The sequence below is a fragment of the Melozone crissalis genome, unplaced genomic scaffold, assembly GCF_028551555.1.
Source record: "Melozone crissalis strain CALT ecotype California unplaced genomic scaffold, PUWL_Pcris_2 ptg000045l_1, whole genome shotgun sequence".
NCBI classification, from domain to species: Eukaryota; Metazoa; Chordata; class Aves; order Passeriformes; family Passerellidae; genus Melozone; species Melozone crissalis.
Window position 1 is genome coordinate 17,547,392 of NW_026535823.1, and position 23,715 is coordinate 17,571,106.

Consider the following 23,715-nt stretch of genomic DNA (forward strand, 5'->3'; position numbering starts at 1 on the left):
GTGAGACAAGTTGTATGTACTCTTCAGCACAACTATAAACCAAATACACCATTCAGTCCTATGAAAGACTAAAAATGCATCAAGATGTTTCTAGCAGAAATAAAAATAGCATTAATATCATCATGCAAGTCAAAACTCTGCCACTCCTGTATAATGTGAATCACCACCTGAAACATTCCATACCATTTGACTACTCAGATAAGAGGCACCAAACCTCCTCTACTGATTCCACTCAAGACCCTAAAAAGTTATACAGCTCATGCTGTTAATTCCTAAGATAGAGAAGAGTACACCACATGTAAACACACAGAAAGCACACTTTCCCCAGGCACACTATGAGGGCCCAAGTACTTACCTGTCCTGGCAGGTGGACTCTGAATACATAAAAACTCAGCAATAAATGAGTCACTTAAGATGCAACTACAAACTTCAATGATAGTATCAATCAAGATTTAATTTGAAACCAGTTTAGTAGTCAGCATGGGGAAATTTTTGAAATACTTAAACTACAGACATTTAAAACAGTAATACTTCTTACGTATTTTATTGCTACAAACTGGTACATCTTATCACAAAAAGCTACAAGGCATATTATAAACATATACTCTATTATACAGAGTGCAATGCAGTCCTCCAAACAGCCACACTCAACAGCACAATTTTTGAAGTTACTCATCTTGTACTATGAGGTAAAAATTTATAAGCTTACACCATAAAACTTTTAAAATATTTACCCCACAGACCCGTCCTCCTTTTCAACTGATTAGACCAGAAGTTATCATATCCAACTTTCAGTACACACGCCAAAAAAATAGGATGCTTAAAAAAATATACAACACAATGTTTTGATCAGCTTTAACAGTCAGTTTTCTATAAAAAGCTCAACTAAAATAGTCTTAATTTCATTTTAACAAAATCAGAAACACAGAGGAATTATATAAACAAGTTCTCCATGGAATGGAATGCATGCATATCGTGGGGAACCTTCAGATCCATTTGAGACTATTAAAAAGTCTGAGCCACTTTAGAGCAGAAACAAAAAGCTGGTTTGCCCCCACTAACTTATTTTCATTTTCTTGCACTTAGTTATCTTCAGTATGGTCTAAAGTGAAGTCAGTTTGTTCTTCAGTTTCTTCCTCCTCTTCTTCCTCCTCTTCCTCACCCTCAGCTGGCTCATCAGCTTTTTCTTCTTCTTCTGTTTGCTGCTCCTGAGCCTGATCATTAATTTCAAAAGGATTTTCACCCTGAAGGAGAAGATTGAAAACGCTTTGATATTTATTTCAAATATAAAATCATACTCATCATTTCAGTGAATGAAAGGGGCAGCCACTAAGAAATGCTACATTACTTTATACAGTTTTTTAATAGTTGTGGGTTTTTAGCAAGAAAAATCAAAACACATTGGATTTAAAACTAGCAACACCACATCTTTATCCACATGGGAAACTGGGATCCCAAGAAACTCTTAATGAAAGTGGAAATGGCACTGTGAAAAAGCCAAGTATGCTAACTGAACTACTCCAGTTTCAGTTAATTCTGAATTTGAATAAGGATGAAATATTTGCACAACCAGGAGCCAGACACATCTCCTTGAGCGGGTCCTGGTGAAAGTGTATTAAGTTCAGTCCACTACAGAAATATCACCAGTGGTAGGCACTGTGAAGACAATCTTGCAAATTTTTCTCTCCTCAATTTTTGAACTGATGAATGGCAAATTTCCATTCTCCCTTTCGCCAGTCTCTCGCTAGGGGGCTGTATTGGGCAAGGCACACCAGGCATAAGGAACTGGGAAGAGGTGGCTGGAAACACCAGCAGATATTCCAGCCTCTGCTCTCTGGCCATCTGCAACCTTTCCTTAACAGATCCACAACAGTTGTCTGAAACGGATTCACACACCCATCCATACATCATTTTTCAGGACACAACTAATTTGACATTTTAAATCACAATTAACTTGGGCACTGGCTCATACCTTGCCATATTTCCAAAAGACAGTATTGCTTTGACTGAAGGAGTCTTATTGCTATGGCACAGGCAGAATCATAAACCAATTAAAGGTAATCCAGAAATAGCTAACAACAGTACAACAGCATTACAAAGTCACTTAGCAAAGTAAGTGACCCAGCAGAAAAAAACTTTCCATTTTGCTAAAATTAATTCACCTGTTTCTCAGGCCACATATCTACAACATAGGCTTCCATGCCTTTTAAATTCTCTCATCTCATCAACTACTGTTGCAAGCTTTTGTTTTTGTCATGAACCCTAAAAATTTTGAAGAATAAAAAGTAGCTGAGTAGTGTGCACACTGTATTTCAGTACAAACCCACATGCTGGAGCTTTTGCTTCTAAATGTGAAGATGGAAGTAGATTGTGTTTTGTGCTCTGCAGTTAACATTACATATAAAGAAACTGCTGATGTTTGCCTGAAGTTTGTTTTGGGTTTTTTTTTAATTAGCGAATCCAATTAAAAATTGCCTAGATACAAGTTTTAAATGACAACCAAAAGTTGGTGAATCTGGAGGTGGTTATTTTTGCTGCAATATAATTTATCTGAGACAATGATTTTTGACTGGCAAAATACATTAAAAATATATTAAATCTGTGAGCTATGTAAAAGACAGGGGACTGAGATTAAACTCTAACAACATGGAGAAAATGGCAACAATTATTTTCTTTCTGTTTGCATCATACCTTCACATACAGCTCATATCGCGCCTTGACAATAGGATTATTCAAGATGCTGGTGGCAGTAAGAACACTCTCCCTTTTTATTTGTTCTCTGTAGGCCTAGGAAACAAATTTGACAGTGAATAATTATCACATTCCTATAACAACTGCCACATGAATTTGAATTCATGGTCAGTTTCTGTACATAAAATAATGAACATACTACAGTGTGAACTGCTTGTTCTTAGTACATAAGCCCAAACTAACTAATCAATTAGGTTTAGTTGTGTTTACATCTTGTTACTTTAGCTTGATCAAAAGATGGGTCTTGCTTATATAAGGAACTACAACCTGTTATCTGTTCTCATCTACAGACAACATCCAGGCTTCTCCATCACAATCTAACATATTGTTGAAGGTGATCCTGCTCATTTTCATGAGCAATTCAAAACATTCCACAATATCCCACAATCACAAAAGCTCATATGAAAAAAATCTGTAACTTTGGCAATCTTGCTTACTATCATGCTCATGCTACTCTTTCAACCATTCTACCAGCCCTAAAGTTTATCACTATAAATTTTAACAGGGACAAATACAACGCAACTGCTAACTCTAAACTGCTCTAAGTTGTCTTCAAATTCAAAAGATAATGGCCAAGAAAAGAGACAGTATGTCTACCTTGCTAGAAACTCATATGTTTTGCTTTTCAATCTGAGTAACATAATGTTTCCAATACTTAAACTCTCTAAAGTACATCTTCATCAAATGAAGAAGTGATTTCTAGTAACTTTCTCATGATTTTCTACTGGCAGCTATTAAGCACACCAATATTTCATTAAGTGCTGGCTACCTCCTGAGGTGTTAAACTTACAAAGTGCATTAAGGACATTATAGCTTTATAGAGAACAAGCCACATCAACAAGAACTTAGAAATTACTTACACCAAGAACTGTAACACTTTTCACCGATTTTTTTAATAATATAAAATATCTTACTTGTTTTCCTTTTGTGTGATCAGGAGATTTTAAGTGTTGCTGAACAGAACTGTGCAATGCAGGAACATAGACACTGCAAGCACTGCAGTGAACAGTCTCAACTTTCATCATATGGTCATCAGCTGTAACCCCTGTCAAAGAAAATGCAGCAAATCAGTAACACAAAATACTTTACTTTAGGCAACTGGAAAAGTAACCTGATTGGTTTTTACCCCAAAATTAACAGCTCACAGTTAAACATGTCAAACTAAACCACTGAGGAATATTCACCTAAATTAGGCTCTCTGAGGGCAATACTGGAAGAGGAAGTTTTTCACTTCAACACTCCACCTCTTCACAGACTACACATGAGACCCAGGCAAAGTACAAAAACAGCATTGATTTTTTAATCAACAAAAGCCAATATCCTTAAAAATACATATTTTGATACAGCAAACAAAGCTTGACTGAAGTAACTGCACTTAACTCTACCCCTTATAAAATCTAATTTACTTCTTTGCCCTCCCTCACCATCAGGAAGAGGCACATGAATCCAACTCCTCTTGTAATTTTAAGTATTAGCTTGGTAATAGAACATTCTCATCACAAAGGAAAAAAGGCCCTCCAGTACTTAAGGGAAGTACAAAAGAGTTTGTGGTATTGTTAAGATGTTGCCCATATCCATTTTTAAGTAGTTTTTAGTATTTAAGTTCAAATTAGGTAACACTGCAATAGTTATTGCTAAAATAAAGATGTCTTGTTTGGTTGTAGCCCATATTCTGAAATCCCTCAAGCAAAGAAGGGGAGGATATGGCACAGTAAGGCAGGGACACATTAACTGCTCCAGAAAAATGCCTGTAGGACAGTCAAGAGGAAAAAATTTCCAGATATCTCGGGTAACCAAAAAATGCTCCAACTCCCCCCTTTTGGCACTGTCCCTCCAAACCACAGCAACTCTCCTACTTGCACTTTTCCAAGTCCTTATATTTGACCACTTATTGCTTTCTTACACTCTACCTACTGCATCCACCTGCTGTCACTCCTCATGCCTTATACTGAACAAGACTGTGGCAGAGCCCCTGTGGGGGCTCATTTTTTGTCAGGTACCCAGCAGGATGTTCTCACCTTCTGACAAGGCTACCTGGGTACCCAACACACAAGGACTGCCATCTCCTACTGGGTTTACATTCCACATGGGATCAGAAACAGAGCAAGGAATCTCAACCAGGTACAGAAAAGATGTGAAAACGAAGTGGTTTGATGCATTTTATCAAATTTAAAGAAGAATGAAAGGAGAAACAGACCAGGAGAGCTCCACATTACTCACCTTCCATTATATCTTTTTCAGCAGCTTGGGAATTCTCTGTTTGGTTACTTGTCTGTTGCTTACGCATTGCTGTCTTCTTGAATTTATTCACCATACACTCCTACAAAGGGAAAAAAATTGTAAATACCTGTGATGTACAATTGTTTACATTCTAATTTTAACCTAGATTTTGAAAATTCTTTATAACAAACAGCAAATAACTGCTATTACTTCTTAAGGAACTACTTTCAACTGTAAAAGTAACAGTACTTTAGAGACTTTGAAATTGCTTCATTTGCTTGAACTTGCAGTAGTATGTGCTGCACCTAAAGTCATCTACAAAATTATTAACGGTAAGTAAATCATATTTTGAAAATAAATGGTAAATTGTAACTATATTCTTACGTAGAAGTATTATACAGATCAAAACTAGCTGTCTTACATGAAGAAATTCCATCACTACTTTGTCAAATTTTGTTTGCTTCTGGATATGATCCAACGTCTCCTGGTGAGCTGCACTCTCCAGATGTGACTCAATTTCTTTTTCTTCAAACGTTCGAAACTTGCAAAATGAGCAAGTAAATGCCATTCTATCAAGAGAAATACATTAAATATTACTATTAAAACTCCTCAAAACAACGACACTTGACAAACCCAATTAGAAAGGGAACAGGAAAAACGTTCTTTGAAGCAACCTAACTGAAAAAGAAATAAAAAAAAAACCACTAGAGTTTTTCCATTACAAAGGCTAAGTGCTACATGAATCAAATATAAATTAGGCCAGTGTCAGAGTAACAAATTATCTATTCAAGAGACAAAAACTGCTGAAATCACAAGCCAGGCATTTAAAAGCCATACGATTCTGTAAGTTCATCTTTTGCAGTACGTCTCATAGGCACAGAATCATAGTCCACCCAGGCCATGAATTCCTAATTGTAATTAGAAGAATTCATTTAAAGCTCATGTTCCCTACAATAAGCTATATAATCTTTAAATATAAACTCCTCAGTACAATGAGGAACAGTCACTAATCACTAGCTAGGATCATATACTGCACTGACATTGAACAGTTTTGTAAGGTGCAGCCACTGGGCAAGACTAAGAAAGTTACAAACCTATGCACTTATTTTTGCTACAAAACAGTTGACCACAGATACACACACACATATATAAAACAGAAATAAAACCAATTTCTAACAGCTTTCTAAGTCAACATGGACATATACTTCAAAAGCAGTACCATTCTAAGCTGCTAAGTGTGCACTGATGCACTTGTGGGGGAAAAGGGGTTAGTAAATTGTGGATTTTCTGATACAACAGTGGTCCAGTGAAACACCCAGGCTACGCCACTGAATTTGTGTGCCAGGTTTTGGCTTGAGGTTTTTTCTTTATTTGGGTTAGCTTTTTGCTTTTGCTGAGGAGCGGGGGCAGTTGAGGGGTGTGGAAGGAGGTGGGGTTTTCCCATCATTTCTTTATTGTATTTTATTTTCCTAATATCAGTCCAAAGGAAAAAAGCATGTTCTTAGAGAGGCATTAAGGGCAAGAAAAATACTGTACACATCACAGAAGTTACAGCACAAACCTGTATCCATCACCATATTTTTCACTGTTTTTTTCTCTTCTGCGCCTTTGCTTCTCTCTTCTGGCCTCAATCCGCCGCTTCTCTTCTTCCTCACTTTTAACTTCTCCTTTGCCATCTTAACATACAATTGAAGGATTAAAAACCAAATTCAAAACAAACAAACAACAGCAGAAGTACCTATCTCCTCCACAAACACTTCAAAATGCAGAGAAAGACCCTGTAACAACATAGTTTGATGGCTTTCTTAAATGTTTTGGAAGTTTTGCTTCGTTGTCCTCCTCTAGAGACAACCAATTTAAACACTTGCTTTCAACTTTGCAGCTAAGGTTTTACATTCTAGTTTACAATCATATAAGAAATTCTGAGTTAAAGCAACTCCTTCCCTGTTGTGCCTAGCTATTAAAGGCCTCTTCAAGTATGTGACCAGAAAAAGGTAACTGGAAACACACAGAGAAAAACACATTGTTTAAAACTCTCCCATGTTTTTAGAGCACCACTGCTACAGTCCCCTTACAAAAAAGGAAACTACCTAAAGGCTGTCTCTTCTACTGAGAAGGCAGTTCTCAAAAGTGAAAGCAAATATTCTCATAAATGAGACAAGACAGTGTTGCTTCAAGATATGGTACCCAATATTCAACAACTTATCATTCAACAACTTGATTATTTTTACCCACTAGACTTCACTTGGTTTCACAGAAAAATATCCCGAAGATTTTCAGCCAAAGAAATAAACCAGTTAATGGAGGCAGGGAGGAGGGAGAGACAAGGACAAAGATTTACCACACAAAGTACCCAAGCAGACCTTCAGAGAGGAACTTGATTAAATTACTACCTAGCATGTAAGTAAAAGTGTCAATGAGTAAATGAATAGAATTTAGTTCTACAACATTTAAGACTTCCAAGGACATTAACTTTTTGCATAAGTGCACCTATGTTTATCTTTCCTATGTCTGCTTTAGTAGTCTTTGGACAAAGAGAAACAATTAGAATATTATCCAGTGGGTAGTTTTAGACCAAAAACAAGAGGAACACTTCGTTTTCTTTTACAGATCAACCTTTGAAAGAGAGGTCAGCCTCCAGGAACTCTACCTCCATCCAAACAGCAACAGAAAGGAACGTACAACAGCATCATGCACAAACACCAAGACTACGAAACACTCTGTGGATCAAGAAGTGTCACTGAATACAAAAAAAATCTTCTGGACTAACAGCTCCTGATTATCCCAAGGTCTACCATTTTGTAGCAAAGAGTTTCAAAATTTACTGTGATCCAGAGAGGAGAAAAACTCCTGTCCATGAGACTATTTAAAAAAAAAAAAATCAAATTGAACACAAAAAAACACCTACCTACCCATAGAAGAAATTCCCATACTGATCTCAGGATTTAAATTTCATTTAGAGCATTACCACTAACCCTAGAAATATTCAAAGGACCACTTGTTTTACTGCTGTAATAACCATCTGGTATCATATTCTGTGCTGTGAAATGGCCTCTATTTTGACCCTCAAGCTCATAAACTGAAGTGCCTGTCCTGTGAGAAGCTGGGGAATAGAGACCTGAATTTATATATAAACTAAAAACTCCCTCTTTCCTTCAGTGCATTTATGCAAACTTTTAAAACAAAAAGAAACTCACACAGTTTAAAAATAAACTCAAAATATTTACTATTATTTCAAGAAAAGAAACACTCATTTGGCTGCAAACTTCCAGCCCTCCTTGCCCTCAAATGAGACTATGCCATATGCAATAGGGCAGCATACAAGGAAAGGGGGACTAAAAGCAATTTCAGCCTTATCACTGGATTTCTTTTTCTATGTGTCTGGAATCACTACAGTTCATACACACTTGAACTGACTTTTGTAAACTAATAATAAACCTGTTTCCTTAAAACTGTACATGAAACAGACCCCGCATTCCTGATAGCAGCTCTCCAAGATAACTGAACCCACTTTATTAGAAGTGACTCACCTAGGGTTTAAGGGTGAGGTTGATCAGCTAGTGGGATAAATAACAGGATACGGGTGAGGAACCAGTGGGATGAACAACATTCAATGCAATGGAATGGTAGCAGGTAAAGAAAACCACTTTTTTTTTTTCACAAAAATAAAAAAAAAGGCAAACAGCAACATATTGAAATGATCAGAGAGCAGAGACACAGTAAGCATGAAAAAAACCAAACAAGTTATAGATGGGTATTACAAACAACCATATTTCCACAGCCTAAATTTTTAAACTCTTTAAACAAAAACCAGGCAGCCATGCTACCAAATAACTACTAAAGGTCATAAATACAGGCTTACAAAATGTAATCTCTCAAAGTCTCATAAACAGAATATCTACAACACCTTACCTGACAAAGCAAACTGACTTACCTCCAAAAGTCTGATAACCAAGATCATAAGCATCTCTTGTGAAGTCTTCATATATAACAACTGCACCACTTGTATCAACTTCAATTTCCTAATAAAGTCAAATCCATAAATTAAAAAAGCCATTCTAAATCCAGAAAGGCAGTGTAATTTACATTATTTCCAATGATCTGTTACTTGCTATTTTTTAAATATGACAACAAAAGAAAGTGAGTATCTTGTGGAAATCCATGTACAAACATTTCTAGCTTTGCATTCCTCCATAATGCCTTACTAAACTATCTTCACAATCAAAATAGTTTCCTATATAAATATTTTGACTTCCAATCCAGACTTTTACTTAGTTGAGGTGTTAATAGCCTCACTTAAAAAGAAGGGAAATGCCATTCCAGTCCTGCAATATTAAACCAGGATATATACAGACACATGCTTAGCTTACTACTAATATTCTCACATAGTGTTGCAACTGATCTGTCTGAAGGAAGGGACCAATCTTCCCACCCTACCAGAGAATACCTTTTAACACTGATTCTTTTTTATTTACCCTCTCTCCTTGATGTGTCTTATGACTTAGCCATTCCTCCTCACTTATTTAGTGATCTAGATTCCTCCTCACTCTAGTTTAGTGATCTCCCTTGTACCCACCCAAGCAGTCATAGCTGCATGAGCTCAAGCTGTCTACCCGTGGCAACATGAGAAGTGTTCATATTGCTCTTGTGCATTACATGAACAGGTAGGGTCTACCAATACACCTTAAAATTCACTTTCCAGGCTATCTGCACAAGCTACATCTTTCACTCAAAATCAGCTGCCACCAAAATAAGACAGCTTTAGATAAAAAACCCAAAATCATGTTCAGAAAAACTTATCTAGTTTAATGTTCAATTTGGTAACTCTAGTTTAAGAATTGTGTGTCTTCAGGTATGCTATGCAAACTTCTCAAAGAATCAAAACATTTTCCAGTTCTGGGAATCTTTACCTCTACAGTAGAATCCTGGTAAGATGTCTTCGTGTCTATTAACATAAAATGAGAAACAATGCAAAAGTGCTGTCACTGACAATTCATTTTAAGACAATAAGATATTTAGGAAAAAAAATCAGCTTGTTATGCAGGGAAGATTGTCTACATTTACAATTTATCATAGTTTAATAATAATGTAAAATCAGCTACCCTTAGAAATACAAACTAAACACTTTTAGAAGCAATCACCTGTATCTAATTCCAAAACAAGAATTTCAAGGTTGAAAGGAAATAGTATTTTGAGATATATTTTCATTCATACAATAGATACCAACTGCACGTTTCATTTTTCAACTACATGATACTGCTTAGGTCTTTCAGTTCAAGTTTCAGAAACTGTGTTAAACTACTCAACATTTTCTTCCCCCTAATCTCAGAGCCACAGGACAGGCTGCGTTCTTGCAGGTACTACATATATCCCATTTCCTAAAGTGACCCAAATAGTATGTGTTGGTCATTGGATTGGGAAATCAGTGAAGGGGATGAAATAACAAATTAGAAGCATTATGCCTGAATGTAGCTTAGAAAGGAATATGTACGAAAGTACTGAAAGAATGCGAATTTTAGAGACCCTTTTCATAACAACAAAGCTGATGAGACCACCACTAAAGCTCCCTATACAAAAGGCAGAGGAGTGTGTTCTATACAGCCAGTTCCTGGAACAGTACTCTTGACATTACAGTTAAGGGAACAGTTATGTAATACATAATAATGTAACCAGAATAATGAAATCAAAACCAGAATTTATGCCTCAAAGTCTCTGCCAAGTCTGTGCATTTGCCTTGCAAGCTATGAGCTACAGCAACTTTAAACTATTTTCATGGGTCATTTAAAACCAAACCACATAAAACACTGCACATCAAAATTACCAGGAAATCACAAGCATTAAAACGAAAATCTGACTGCTGTACACACTGTTCACAAGATATAATACTCGAGTTTGCATTCCCTCAAAGCAAGCACTTTATTCAAACCTCACTAGTGGCTTTTTTCTCCAACTTTGACTGCAATATAAAATTTTAATATTAGAGTTGGAGAATATCTTTATGGAAGCTAAAGAAACCAAGCATCACTAACACAATTTGCAGTCTGTATTATGATTATCTATCTCATTTACAATTCTTCTTGTCATTAGAGCATTTCATTTACAAGTGGGAGCAATCTCTTTCTGCCTCTCATAAATTATTATGTAACAGTTTTTGCCATTTTTGCAGTTTCCCTCCTTTTCCCTCTCCTCTTCACCCACGCCTTATATCTTTATTTAAACTGCACAGCAGCTGATATGCTACTTTTTATATCCAAAGAATGTGGACAGCAGGGCCCAGGCTCATGCAAGAGCACATTTTAGTATTTGTCAGGCATTGTCTCTTCAGACAACCTGAGCTCTGACATTATTTTTAGTGGTGAAAATTTGCCTCCAGGAAGTATCATCATAAAGTCTCAATGTGATAGTCTTCAATGGTACATATCTGAGCACATCAAAATTTTCAGAATCATTTAGCAAATTATCTTTGCAGTAGGAAAGTCAGATATGTAAATTCCTAAAATCCACTGTGGACTACTTGAAAGGTAGAAAACAAAGAATTACAAAACAGCACATACAGTCCTCTTTCTGAATATTTAAACTAAGTAATTTCTAATGAATAAAAAAATCACTCATTTTAACTTAAAAATTTTGACACTTGCTACTTACTAGGTGACTTTTTCTGGCTCAGCTTCAAGATAGGCTTTGTCATTTTGGGTTTCTTGATAAATGTCCCACCAGGTTTGTTATATGGCTGTGGTATCATTTTTCTTTTTATTCCTCTAGCAGCAACTGCTGCAGGACTGGGTTTGTTATGATAGTCAACGACAATTCCAGGTCTGTGCATTCCGCCAAAGTCTCCCATATGCTGAAAGTTTGTGAAATCAAGAGAAAGGTATTAGTATATGAAAGCAATGTCAACAAAACAGCTACTTGGTATAGTATGACTGTGACCTTAACTAAAATCTGTGTTCTAGAGCAAAATGTAGGAGGAAACTTAAGTTCCTGGTCTGATGTTTGTTTGTGCAATGGCTTTGTGGGCATTTGTCAAGTAAAACTAATACTTATGTATAAACTGTGTTTCTGCTTATTCAGAACCATTGTCCAGGCAATGAACATATCTGTCATATCTCAGCCTAACATCTTGGCTCCTCTCTTCAGATTCTCTAGATAATGAATTCCATCTGCCTCAAAAAAAAAATTTAAAAAATAATAGATTTAACAAAAAAGTTTTCTTGCTTTGCATCTTGCTTTGCATCTTATGCAAAATTACATAGTAGTGATCTGAAAACTGAGTGAAGAAGGTTGCCCACTGTGGAATACTGATTAATTCAAGGAAGCCCATTCTTTCTTTTACCTATCTTTCCAGTATCTTCCAATTCAATAAAAAGCAGAATTTTTAAGTTGGGCCTGGAGAGAGTGATACAAAAACACTGCAAAAATAGGAATGAAAATTCCATTGAAAGACTAAACCTTTCCACTATTTCTAAAATTACATACAGTCATTTGTGGATACTTGTATATGAAAGTTACCTCTCTGAAGACACAGAATAAATGAGTAATCTGAAGAGGGGAATTTAAGTAGCTGTAATATTTTCAAAAGTGCAAACATACTTCTTAATATTAACTTAATTACTTGATTAATAAAGGGCAGAAGAGAGCCCACAGACTGGATGAGTGACTTGGATAAGCAGAAATATATCTCTTTCCATGAGAAGAGAATTAGTATTACACTGTCAAAAGAACATAAAAATAAATTCAAAACCTTTAAGAAAAGCATGACTTTTTAAAAGCAGATTTTAAATGACAGGCAGAATGTACCAAAACAGGCACTTTGCTTAGTCAGAAGTCCATGCACAAGATCTCCATGTTAATTTATTTAGCTGAGATAGCTGTAGACTGCCTAGCATGTACATTTACATCAGACACAAATTTGACATGAAGTACGCACTGGATAATCTCAAGTTCGGGTTTTTTTAAACAGACAATCTACCTATTAAAGGTGCAATGCATTTTACATCTGGTAAGTAGTCTAGCCTTTACATTCTCCTTTATTACAGAAAAGACTAAAAGGATAAATTTCAAAAGCAAATGAAAAAAGAACTCAGTTGTAACTCTGCACAAAGCTTTCAGATCTAAAGGAGTTCTGAAAGAATAGCATAAAGGCTTAAGAATGTAACATTTTCAGCTTCACAAGCAGAGAAATGAAGATTAGAATCTTTTTCTCATACCATGCTACATGCTAGCTAACAGCCATGTGCAAATCTGAGCTAAAAGTTGAATATGGCAACTACAATACTCAAGAATGCTGCAAAGTAGACTTTCGGGAACAAAACCACCACGCATGTTAAGCATATAAAAGACCCAGTAAAAAATAATTTTCCTCTACACTTCAAGCTGTATAGTTTAAACTTAAAGAATCACTTCCCAAAGAAACACAGCATGCTCAGGAATTTTAAAAGGTAAGTTACACCTAGAGGCACAGGCAAGAAGGTGTTCACTGAATATTTTATGCTTAAGAAAAAAATTGAAATTGGGATTATAAAACCAAGACAAAGGGACACCATCAACTCAAAGTTCGTATTTCTGTCAAGTTTGGGGTTTTTTTATTCTTTCTCCTAGGTCACTTAACATTAAGCATTGCTTCCTCAAACTGATCACTCTTTTGCATACAATTAATCATGCTGTTTCTAGGACATACACTTTTTACATCCCATACTGGAAAGGAATCCGCTGAGAGGCACTTAGAACTTAAGTCTTCAAAACGAATACAAGTAAGAGGACTAGGCACACTGTGTGGAAATTAATTTCAGTTCTGCAAAAGGACCTGATTTCAAGTTGATGATGCCCCTTTAACCATGCTTTAATTCTGAGAAAGAATCACTGTAACTGCTAACCACTCACCTTTGCCATTTCCTCCCCATCACCCTTCCAGTAAACAAGTCAGAGTAAGAATTAAGTTTAAAAGAAGACTTGATGTTTGATAAACCATACTCAATATATTAAAGAATTAGCTCAACTTTTTCCTTTACATGAACCAAAAACTGCTCTAGCATTCACAACCTGGGTTTTATTTTTTGCTTATACATTGCACCTTTAACCTACTCAAAACTTCAAAAGACTTTGAATTCAACTTTCACAATATTCAAAAATTTCCCCACCAGCAGCAGAGATGCTAGTGTTTACAAGGAAAAATGAAAGTCCTTTTAATCCCTTTTAGACCAAACCTACTACTTTTATCTTCACCTTTCAAACAAAAGGAGAGATTTAACAAACCTTATCAACTAGTCTATTACTCAATACTTTCAGCAGAAAGAGGGACTGGGTTCTACTTGAAGACAGCTTCAAAGGGATAAACAACATTGTCAACCATGATCGTTTGCTTGGACAAAACCCCCACACTGTACTGAACAGTGCATTCATTTTAAAGCAGTGGTCTTGAAAGGGTTTAAAAGAGTGTCTAGTGAAAAGAATCTGAAAAGATTCTGTACTTACTCCTCGGCCTCGGCCTCTGCCTGTTGATGGTCCTCCAAAAGCATCATAGTTTCTGCTTCCAAATCCACTTTCAGGATAAGCAGGCGTTCCTCTCCCCCGAGAGCCTACAGGTGCAGGCTTCATATGGGGTGAAGAAAAACTGCTGTAGGAAGAGTAACTCTCTCTTCCTCTGTCCTCCATAAACCCAGGCCTCAATTTTGAACGGGAGTAAGGTGCTTCCCAGCTAGACCCGCCCTGGTTTCTACCTCCGAAAGAGTCAAGGCTATTCCGGTAGGAGTTGTCAAATCGACCACCATAACTACCTCCGAAGCGGCTTTGTTCGGGTTCATTATAACCATAGCCAGATCTGTACAGATCTCGCCCACCCAGAGAAGACCCGGAGTCGTAAGACTCATAAGGTCCAAACCTGGAAAAGTTGCACAGTGAGGAGAAAAAAAAGTAAGCTTACTAATGTTATACATTTCAAAAGACAAGTTAGCAGTTGACATTTATCAACTAAAATCAATTTATTACTATACTGATCTGTACAGTTGTGTTATTGATTAATCTTGATTAGGGCTGGGCAATTCACACTATGACCAGACAGAAAGCTATCTGAGCCATTTTGCTACAAACAATTCTAAAGTTCAGTATACCTGAACTTTGTTTACTTAAATTTTCAGCAACATTTATTTACTAAAACATTATTGGAGCCCAGCCCTAGTCTCACAAAAATAATCACCTGCAGACATTCAAAGCCTAGTCAAACTCCCCTTTCTTCAAAATCATACCCTCACAGTCTAACAGTTAAACAGCAGTTAAGAGGCAGCTTAGTTCTGAACCAAGAAAAAAAAATGTTTTGGCTTTTTTAGTGGTACAGTTGTGAGTTCCAAGTATCCCACAGTTCTCATTTTAAAGGAAAAATACATATGCTCTTCTGTTCACATCTTTTCTTTCTGAAATTTTTTCCCTGTAAAATTCAGTCTCACACTCAAAGAAGTTCATGGTCTTCAGTGTATCCAACTTTCACTTGCAGACCATTAGGTCTAGCAACTCAAGATTCTCAAAGTCTCCCCAGCGCATGCACAGCGGACACACAAAGAGTCCTTGGAATTTCAGAGTAAAGCAACAAGGAGCTACAATCTTCAGCTATTTATCAAGAGTTTGCTTTGCCTGGGACATGGGCAGTGTCAGGCTAGAAATCAATATCTGTAACTGCTTGGAAGGGAAACACATTAGTGTCCCTGCAGGTTATAACAGGGTGATTGAGCAGGTGGGAAAGACAATCCCCTAACTGATATAATACAACCTACAAGAGACTCAACTTACTAACTGTATCTACAGCAAACTGAATGCCTTCATTTTAAAATCTGTTCATCTCAGAAGACTCAGAGATACACAGAAAATGACACTAGAAAAAGTCCATGCATAACATCAGGTTACATAGCAAGCGACATTTTTGTGTCCAAGAAGTCATTCAACCTCCATCATATGCAGATTACTATATGGTAGGTACGGCTCATTCCTCAATCCCTGCTCAGACTTGTAAATCAACATTAACAGTCATTATTAAACAAGTCATACTTAACTAAAATGCTGAATAGAACCGAGCAGCAAGACACAACACTTCTCCAGCCTCCCTCTTTAGTAGTGTCCTTCCCCACAGTGACTACAGACAGGAACCACACAATAATCTGGCAATAGCCAGAGAAAAATTCAAGGATGCACACAAGAAAACCATCAGATTATCTAAGTTTTCTTCGCATTTTATCTCCTCCAAGATAGAATCACTACTCTGAAAAGTATGCTTCTTTGAATGCAATTTTAAGACCTAAATCAAATCAGCTGCTCCCTATTGTTTTCATCTGAAAGAGCAAATAGTACCCCAGCATTAAATACACAACTTTCAGACCACTGCATGAGAATTTTTAGTTTTAGACTATTCCATCTTACAAAGCAGCACAGAACATGCACACAGTTTCAAGTGTAATCAGTACCTTCCAATGAAATAATCTGGACATGACTTTCAGATTCAATACCAAGACCACTTGAGCACTGCACATTCAAACCAAAGAACACATATCCTAAATGTTCCTTGAAAACGGAATGTTGATAGATTCAGTCTAAGACACTAAACCAATTAGGTCTAGTCTGCAATGTCAGAAATGGTGTGTCAGGCCAATCAGCTGCAAATTGCTAGACAATACTGAAAAACAAAACTTTTGCTATTTTCTTTCAGACGCACTGTTCCACTGTCAAACTTTTCCACAAAAATGCTGATTATTACAAGATCTAGCACTTACAGTTTAGTATTTGCCAGTATTTATCAAACATGAAGACTTAGAATGAAAGTGTTCATACAAAATCATAACAACATGCCTCAGGAACACTTAAGTTAGAAGAATGATTTAAACTTAAATTGGATTGGATCGATTCTTGGGACAACTGAAGGATTATTTTACCTGTTACCACCACCACCACCTCCTCCGCCTCCACCTCCATGACTCTCCATCCCATAGGATTGGTTAAGGTAAGAGTCCATGGATCGTGGGCCACCATAGCCTCCATGCCCATAATCCCGGTCCATGTCTAAAAAAAGAGCAGAAAAATGTTTATAAAGAAAGCAAGTGAGAATTCTTATTAAGTAATCTAGCTTAAATTCTTAAGTAAGAGGTTTAATCATTGCCACAGTGCTTACAAACAAAATACAGAATTGACAGTTGCAAACCAATTTTGACACTGTGATTAGAGAAGCCACGTGTCTTTGTCATCATCTGAGCACCTCTTGACTGGAATAAAGTTCCTCATTTTTTCCAATAGTAACTAACCCAGGATTATTGTTCCATCAGCTGGAATCGTCATAAATTAAGCTAATTAAATGAAGATACCTGATGTAGAATATGTCTGAAGTTGTAGAGAATTAAGACCACTTCCAACCCTTTCATAATACCAAGAGCTCAGAGGCTCTCTCTATCCAATGCTCCAAGAAACCTTCACTCTCATTGAGAGACTCCGCGTCAAGGTTACAAGCTGTCATGCTGCAGTGCAGGCTCTGTATATAGGCTAGAGTCAAACAAAAGAACTTCCTGACGTCTAGCCAAACAAAAATCCACCCAAATCAGCACTGAGCTGCAGCTCACTAACTGTGCTAAGGTGCTGGCATTTCACAAACTGATGTCACTTCATGACATCTTCATCTCAGTATCCCGCAATGAAATCTGGCAAAAGAACCAACTTCCTCCTCAGCACTGGAAGGTCTGTGTAAAAATTCTGGGCAAATAATCACTCAAATTCAAAGCACTAAAACAATGCTGCAGATCTGCATAACAATTATGATCCACTGTCTTCCTATAATGTACACAATCTGCACCTCAGTGGCATTCTGGAGACCAAAACTGCTTCTCAACACCAACCAACACCAAGGTTTGGGTAATACCAAGAAAACCTGGCAAGTCAAGATTCACAGGAAAAGTAACACAAAGAAGGAATACACACTGAACAAAGGAAGGATAAAAATAAAACTAAGTAGCTGTTTAATCTGACAAGAGAGAGTATTTTATACATTTCAGTATCTCCACATATAAACCACTGACTTTTCCAGGACAATTAGCTCCCCTGAAGTCATAAGAAGTTGTCCTATTTAAAGAAATACAGTAACTCTCTGTGCATTCATCTCATAACTGTAGTGCTGAAAATATATATATACAAATTATATCCCATTTGTACCTAGTTCTGGTTAGCACCAAGTCACTGTCAGTTACTTTCTTGTGTCTGTCAACAATGAAAATTCTGCAAATTATATTAAGATGACTGTATCACTTTTACACAGATATTCTTAGCATGCCTGAACAGAGACTCCAACACACAAAGACCTACTGCTGATTTTTATTCTAATGATCACAGGTACTTTCTAAAAAAATTAAAGATGATACTTCTGGAAAAGAAAAAAACTTCTAACATAGAAGTCACACTCTATCTTTTCATATTCTGAACATACAAGAAAGATTCAAAAACCAAAGCATAAAAAAACCATTTCAAAATACTAATCATGTAGCTTAAATGTACCCATCATCAACTTAAATTGCAAAGAGTTACTGCAATAAGAAACTGATGAGGCTTCTAATAAAAACATCTAATGCTCCTCTCGGGTGCTTCTGAATCATCTGCCACCTAATCCAATACATTATCCTCAAGACTGTATACATAAAGATGCAGAACAGCAAGAAGAGAAGATAGTCAAGAAAATAAACTCAGTTGCACAGAAATTAAAATTGACCATGGGATAATTTAATCTCAGATCCAGGTTGTTAAGTTTTTTTAATACAGGACAACTTCAAATCAATCAAAAGACACTGACATTCTGAAAACTGATGTACCTGACCTGAAAGCACCTAATAATTTACCTTAGTTTCACTGGCTCCCTATTATCTACAGGCCCTAAGATGGCACAAAAATCAGTGAGGTTAAGAGTTGAGAACTGAATCAAGTCATCCAACAAGGAAGAACACAACACTCTATCCAGATCCCTGCCACTGCAATGCAATTCTACTACAGCACAGGAAGTAGGGACCAATGTTATGCATATGCCAGCAGTTCAGTATTGGAAAAACACAAAAACTTTCATATGCAAAGAACTCTTCCCAAAAATGATTTAAAAAGCATCATTTTTAAATAAGTATTTTAGTCTAAAATTTTTAGCATGAAAGCAAACACTAAAATACAATTTACAATCACAGGATAACTTTTGACATCCACACTTGCTTAACACTCCTTAATCAATTCATGTTACATAACGTCAGCAGTCTTACTGTAGAGCTATGCCATCCCTAAATCCTCAAACCCTCAAACCCCTGCCTTCAGGACACCACCACCATCTCCTCCCTGACAGTGAACAATTCATTCATCCCTTTCCAGACTCACTGCCCTGCATTTACCCACATTATAACAGACTCACATTTGAAAATGGTTAACACAGGATACAAAAGGTACAAAGACACGAAGAGGGATGATGATTTCATCACTTGAATGATTTACTACAAGAAACTGGAAGGAGCAAATGAAATTTACAAGTAACAATCTAAAGAAGGATCCAAGTCACTTTTCACAAAACAGACATACAAGTTCCAGAACCGAGTTACAAGTAGTAAGTTACTAATGATTAACAGGGATTTAAGACAGAAATTGGATAAATCAACTGACAAGAAATTCACAGCATGTCAAACACAGACTATGCCTGGGAAAGTTCTCAAGCTGCAAACCAGTGAAGGCATTTAAATATACCAAAGGAGTATTTGGACAATTTGTTCCCTGCCTCCAAACAGAGAGTGACTTACAGGACATTGGTGAGGTAGGACAGACACTTCTGACCTGATCTACTGAAGGTGACCTTATAATCTCCTTCCAACTATATCATAAACTGTTCCACACTGCTGATCAGTTAACCTATCATTCCAACCACTGCCCTCCTGCTTCAGTCACCAGCTGCAAACTTCACCAAAGATTCCTACATTTTCTACTTCATGCGCAAAGCATGACAAAGAAACTGCATTCAACTTAACATGTACAGTACTTCCTCAGGTATTAAACTTCCCTCTCAAAGTATGTTCTTCAGACAGGCTTTATCCTAAAAGGGGGAAACATACAAGACAACAGTAAATATTCATTCAGATAAATGAAAACAGAAAGGACCTTAGTGTAGTAACTGATGATAATCACTGTCACCACCAGTAGAGGTATAGAGAAGTTGCTTGTCTGTGCAGACTAAATGTGAAATTGTTTCACATGCTGAGAGAACATGTATTTAAGCACTAGAGAAAAAACACCAGGAATTGCATCCTAGTGTCTCAAACCAAAAATTCAAAAAGAGTAGTAGTTCATTTAAGTTTAAATACTAACTGCTTATCAAAGAAACCTTTGAAGAAATATTTTTTCTGTATATCTATGAAAACCACAGAATTAAAAAGAAATTAAAAAACAGTGGTCCATATTTGCTCTTAAATCTTAAAAACAGAGAGTGAGCCTCAGAGATGAAGGTATTATCAGAACATCTGAAACAAAGAATTTATTAACAGAATAAATCAGGTTTTGGCATCTGCAGCTTCTTGCATAAATACCCTGTGGATCAATGAGCCATTGAACCTAAGTAGGGAAATAGAAGAACTTGCAAAGAACTATCTGGTTTTAAACTTCTAGATTGTATTGAACTTGTATTGAAAAGAGGGGAGAAGAGCTATGTCAAAGGTGAAAATAATATATTAAGTCTAAATTTATAAAAGAATGGTATACTAAAACACAAGTTTAATTTAAAAATTAAAATGTTAACGTATATGTATTTCTTCAGATTAATTAAGAAAAAAATAGAAGCCGTATTTGGTGGAGAGAGCTTTTAAAATAGCTGCAAAATAAATCTCAATAGTCAGTAAAGAAAAATCAAATTTTCCAAAGGAAAAGAATTACAAAGTAAACAAACAGTAGGTAAGACTCAGAACCTCTTGGTACAAAGAACTCAATTTAAAAGAAAAAGCTTTAGAGCAGAGAACATTGAAATCATATTCACAGCATAAAGACAAGGACTCATTTTAAACAGTGTGCTCCATGTGAAGCAGATGAAAAGGCTAAGAAAATGAGAAAGACCTTGCAAAATAAATGATAAATTAAAAAAGCTAAATGTTGACAACCAGAAGCTTAAGGGTCTGTTGTGCAATAGGAAGCAGTAATTTTTCCAGGCACATTACATTTTCATAACACCATGTGTAGGTTGGTAGCATCACAACTTTGTCATTAGGCCATTCCCCCTTCCAGACTAAAAGGACAACAGCTGCAGTAACTAAAATATTAACATGAATATTTAATGATATTTGTGCTAACAACACTAAAAATTTGTTCCAAAGGACCTGTCAACTCTGGGCTCAAACTGAGCCATCAGGAAGGGACAATAGTGCCATTACAGGAGTCATGAGACATACAACTGAAAGTGCTTCCCACTGGCTGAAAGTTTCCAACAGGAAGAACCCTGCCAAGAGCTCAAATGAAATCTAGGCAAAGATGAGAATTCCCAACATCCACCCTGTGCTGCCTGACTTCTGAGCCCCACAAAACAGCCTTCAGTCCCCTGTGTAGAACCTGGGTAAAGCAATTTTTATGCATGCCTTGCTCATGTACATACAGCGTATAAACAGTCATGGTAAAAGTTTCAAGCTGCGTACATCATAATTAAACTTTTGTAATAATTACAAATAACACAAAGCTTAATTAACACAATGAAAACTATTATTACAGAGGTACATGAAAGGAACACTCTAATTGTACAATACACATTTGATTAGTTAGTTCCCCTACAATGAGCCTGGATTAACTTCAATATTTGTATAATCAGATCTCAGAAAAGCAAGTTCTGGTAGTTACAGTGAATATTCCAATAAGATACTTAAACTAGCACTTAAGAATAACCTTTCATTCTAAAAATCAAGTGCATATTTAATTATTACTCAATACAGGAGATGAAAACATGGGGCAATATATTTTATATTTATTCATCCACTACTTATTAATTTTACTATGCAAAAAGATAAACACAAAATAATATAATTGGGGAGAAAAAAGCTAAGACTCGAGAAATGTGTAACAAAATTATTATACTGCAATCAAAGACGCAGATGTAGTTCAACGTGTTACATGGAAATAACAGCCAGCAGGAGTGTCAAGAGAAGCAACAGCAAGCACTTACTTGACAGGATCTGTAAACGCAGCTTGGATACAGTATCAGTAAAGCTTTATATTAAGATCCTTTTAACACTTGCTTGCATGCTGGCAAGAGATGTCAAAACATTTCTTGAGTCTTTTCTGAAATCATAACTTTAATCATCCTATCAAACTATGTGCACTCCTTTTTTTTTTTACATAGTATTTTTGACAGTGCAAAAAAAAAAAGAGGTAGCTTTTGGTCTTGGCTTTACGTGTTTTTTTCTATACTCCTTTCCAAACTGTTACTTAAAGTAAACTTTAGGGGGGCAAAAAGTAAATAAAACCCAAGCAATTACAGGTTCTGGTTTATATAACAAAGGAAAATATCATTTCTTTTCAACAAAAATAATACTCTGTAAGAATATACTGATTTATGTAAAAAAAAAAGCATCATCTTAAGAAAAGTCTGTATTTCTACCCCACCCCCCCCATCCCCATTCCTTTATCTCACAATTTTTCATTTGGAACGTGCAGTTCATGTTGACATGCCCAAGATGAAAATCAAGTCTCACTCCCAGGCAGTTACAGCTCCTCCAGAAAACAACATGAGCACTTAAACCATGTCACGCACTTTAAAAAACCCGTTTCCTTTTTTGCTTTTGTTAACACTGATTGCTCAGCCCCAACTCTTTTTACAGGTTAGACGTATTTATAGCTCATACCTGAGACTGACCCACTGGGCATGTTCACACCACAATGCATGGGGGTATCTGGGAATCTCCAATCTCTGTCTTCAGCTGGAGAGGATGGGTCAGTGAGAATGACTTAGTGCTTAGCAAGAGCTGGAGGGGAGAGACAGGGAGCCGCACCAAGAGGCGGCTCTCTCTCCTGTCGGATCTCCAGGCTCCTGACACGACCCCCTCAAAGAGCTCGCCCCGAGCTCCCCCCGGCTCTGCCCGCGCCCCCCGCCCGCCGCCGCCCCCTCGCCCCCCGCTCGCCCCGCGCCCCCAGGGCGCCGAGCTGCCCGCGGAGCGCCGCCCCCGCCCGCGCTGCCCGCCCGCCCGCGCCGCCCCGGGGGAGGGCCCTCCTCCCGCGCTGCCCTCCCGCCGCCGGCCGCCGCCGCAGCTCCCCCAGCCCGGCAGTGGCGGCGGGGGAGGAGGACGAGGACGTGGGTGAGGGGGGCTCCGTCCTGCGCGTAACAAAGCGGCCGCTGCCATTTTGAGTCACGGCCGGGCCCCGCGGCGGCAGCGGCGGCGGCGGCGGCCGGGCCCTGCCCGCGCAGCGGGGGAGCGCCCTCACCTTCCCCGTAGTCCATGGCGGCGGCGGGCGCTGCTGGCGGGAAGGTGGCGGCGGCTCCGGCGGCTCCCAATGGCGCCCTCCACCACAACGAGGCGAGGCGGGACCCGCGCGCTGCACGCACCGCCACGGCGCGCGGCGATTGGCTCGGCCGGCGCGTCACGTGACTGGGCCGGCGGGCCCGCCGCGCACGGGGCTTGGCTCCGGGTCACGAGGGAGGCTGCGCGGCGGCCATTTTGAGCCCTGGCAGCCGCCATTTTGTGTTCTGGCGGCGGGCCCTGTCCTGATTGAGGTCGCTGCAAGACGAGGAGTGGC

The 23,715-nt window shown here is 37.8% G+C and overlaps 1 protein-coding gene across 2 annotated transcripts; it reads right to left on the minus strand.

Moving 5' to 3' along the window:
* Positions 1–428: 428 nt before the first annotated feature.
* ZNF326 (zinc finger protein 326) lies at positions 429–23,508 on the minus strand. 2 transcript variants are annotated; one of them, XM_054286310.1, is made up of 13 exons: positions 23,404–23,508; positions 22,827–22,901; positions 16,884–17,010; positions 14,443–14,848; positions 11,617–11,815; positions 9,882–9,916; positions 8,906–8,993; positions 6,533–6,647; positions 5,393–5,540; positions 4,972–5,071; positions 3,666–3,796; positions 2,692–2,787; positions 429–1,244 (listed from the first exon to the last, which is right to left on the minus strand). In XM_054286310.1, exons 1-13 carry the CDS (start codon positions 23,417–23,419, stop codon positions 1,083–1,085), a joined length of 1,698 nt encoding a protein of 565 aa, XP_054142285.1. In that variant the 5' UTR covers positions 23,420–23,508; the 3' UTR covers positions 429–1,082. The 2 variants fall into 2 exon arrangements, with proteins under 2 accessions (XP_054142285.1, XP_054142286.1); XM_054286311.1 differs by lacking the exon at positions 22,827–22,901.
* Positions 23,509–23,715: the final 207 nt, after the last annotated feature.

Bases quoted from the DNA above. Each gene is read 5' to 3' on its own strand.
- ZNF326 (XM_054286310.1), bottom strand. The intron at 6,648-8,905 runs GTAAGTCAGTTT...TTGTATGTTAAG, and splicing joins TGGTTATCAGACTTTTGGAG to ATGGCAAAGGAGAAGTTAAA. The intron at 1,245-2,691 runs GTATGATGCAAA...CTTCTCCTTCAG, and splicing joins GATATGAGCTGTATGTGAAG to GGTGAAAATCCTTTTGAAAT.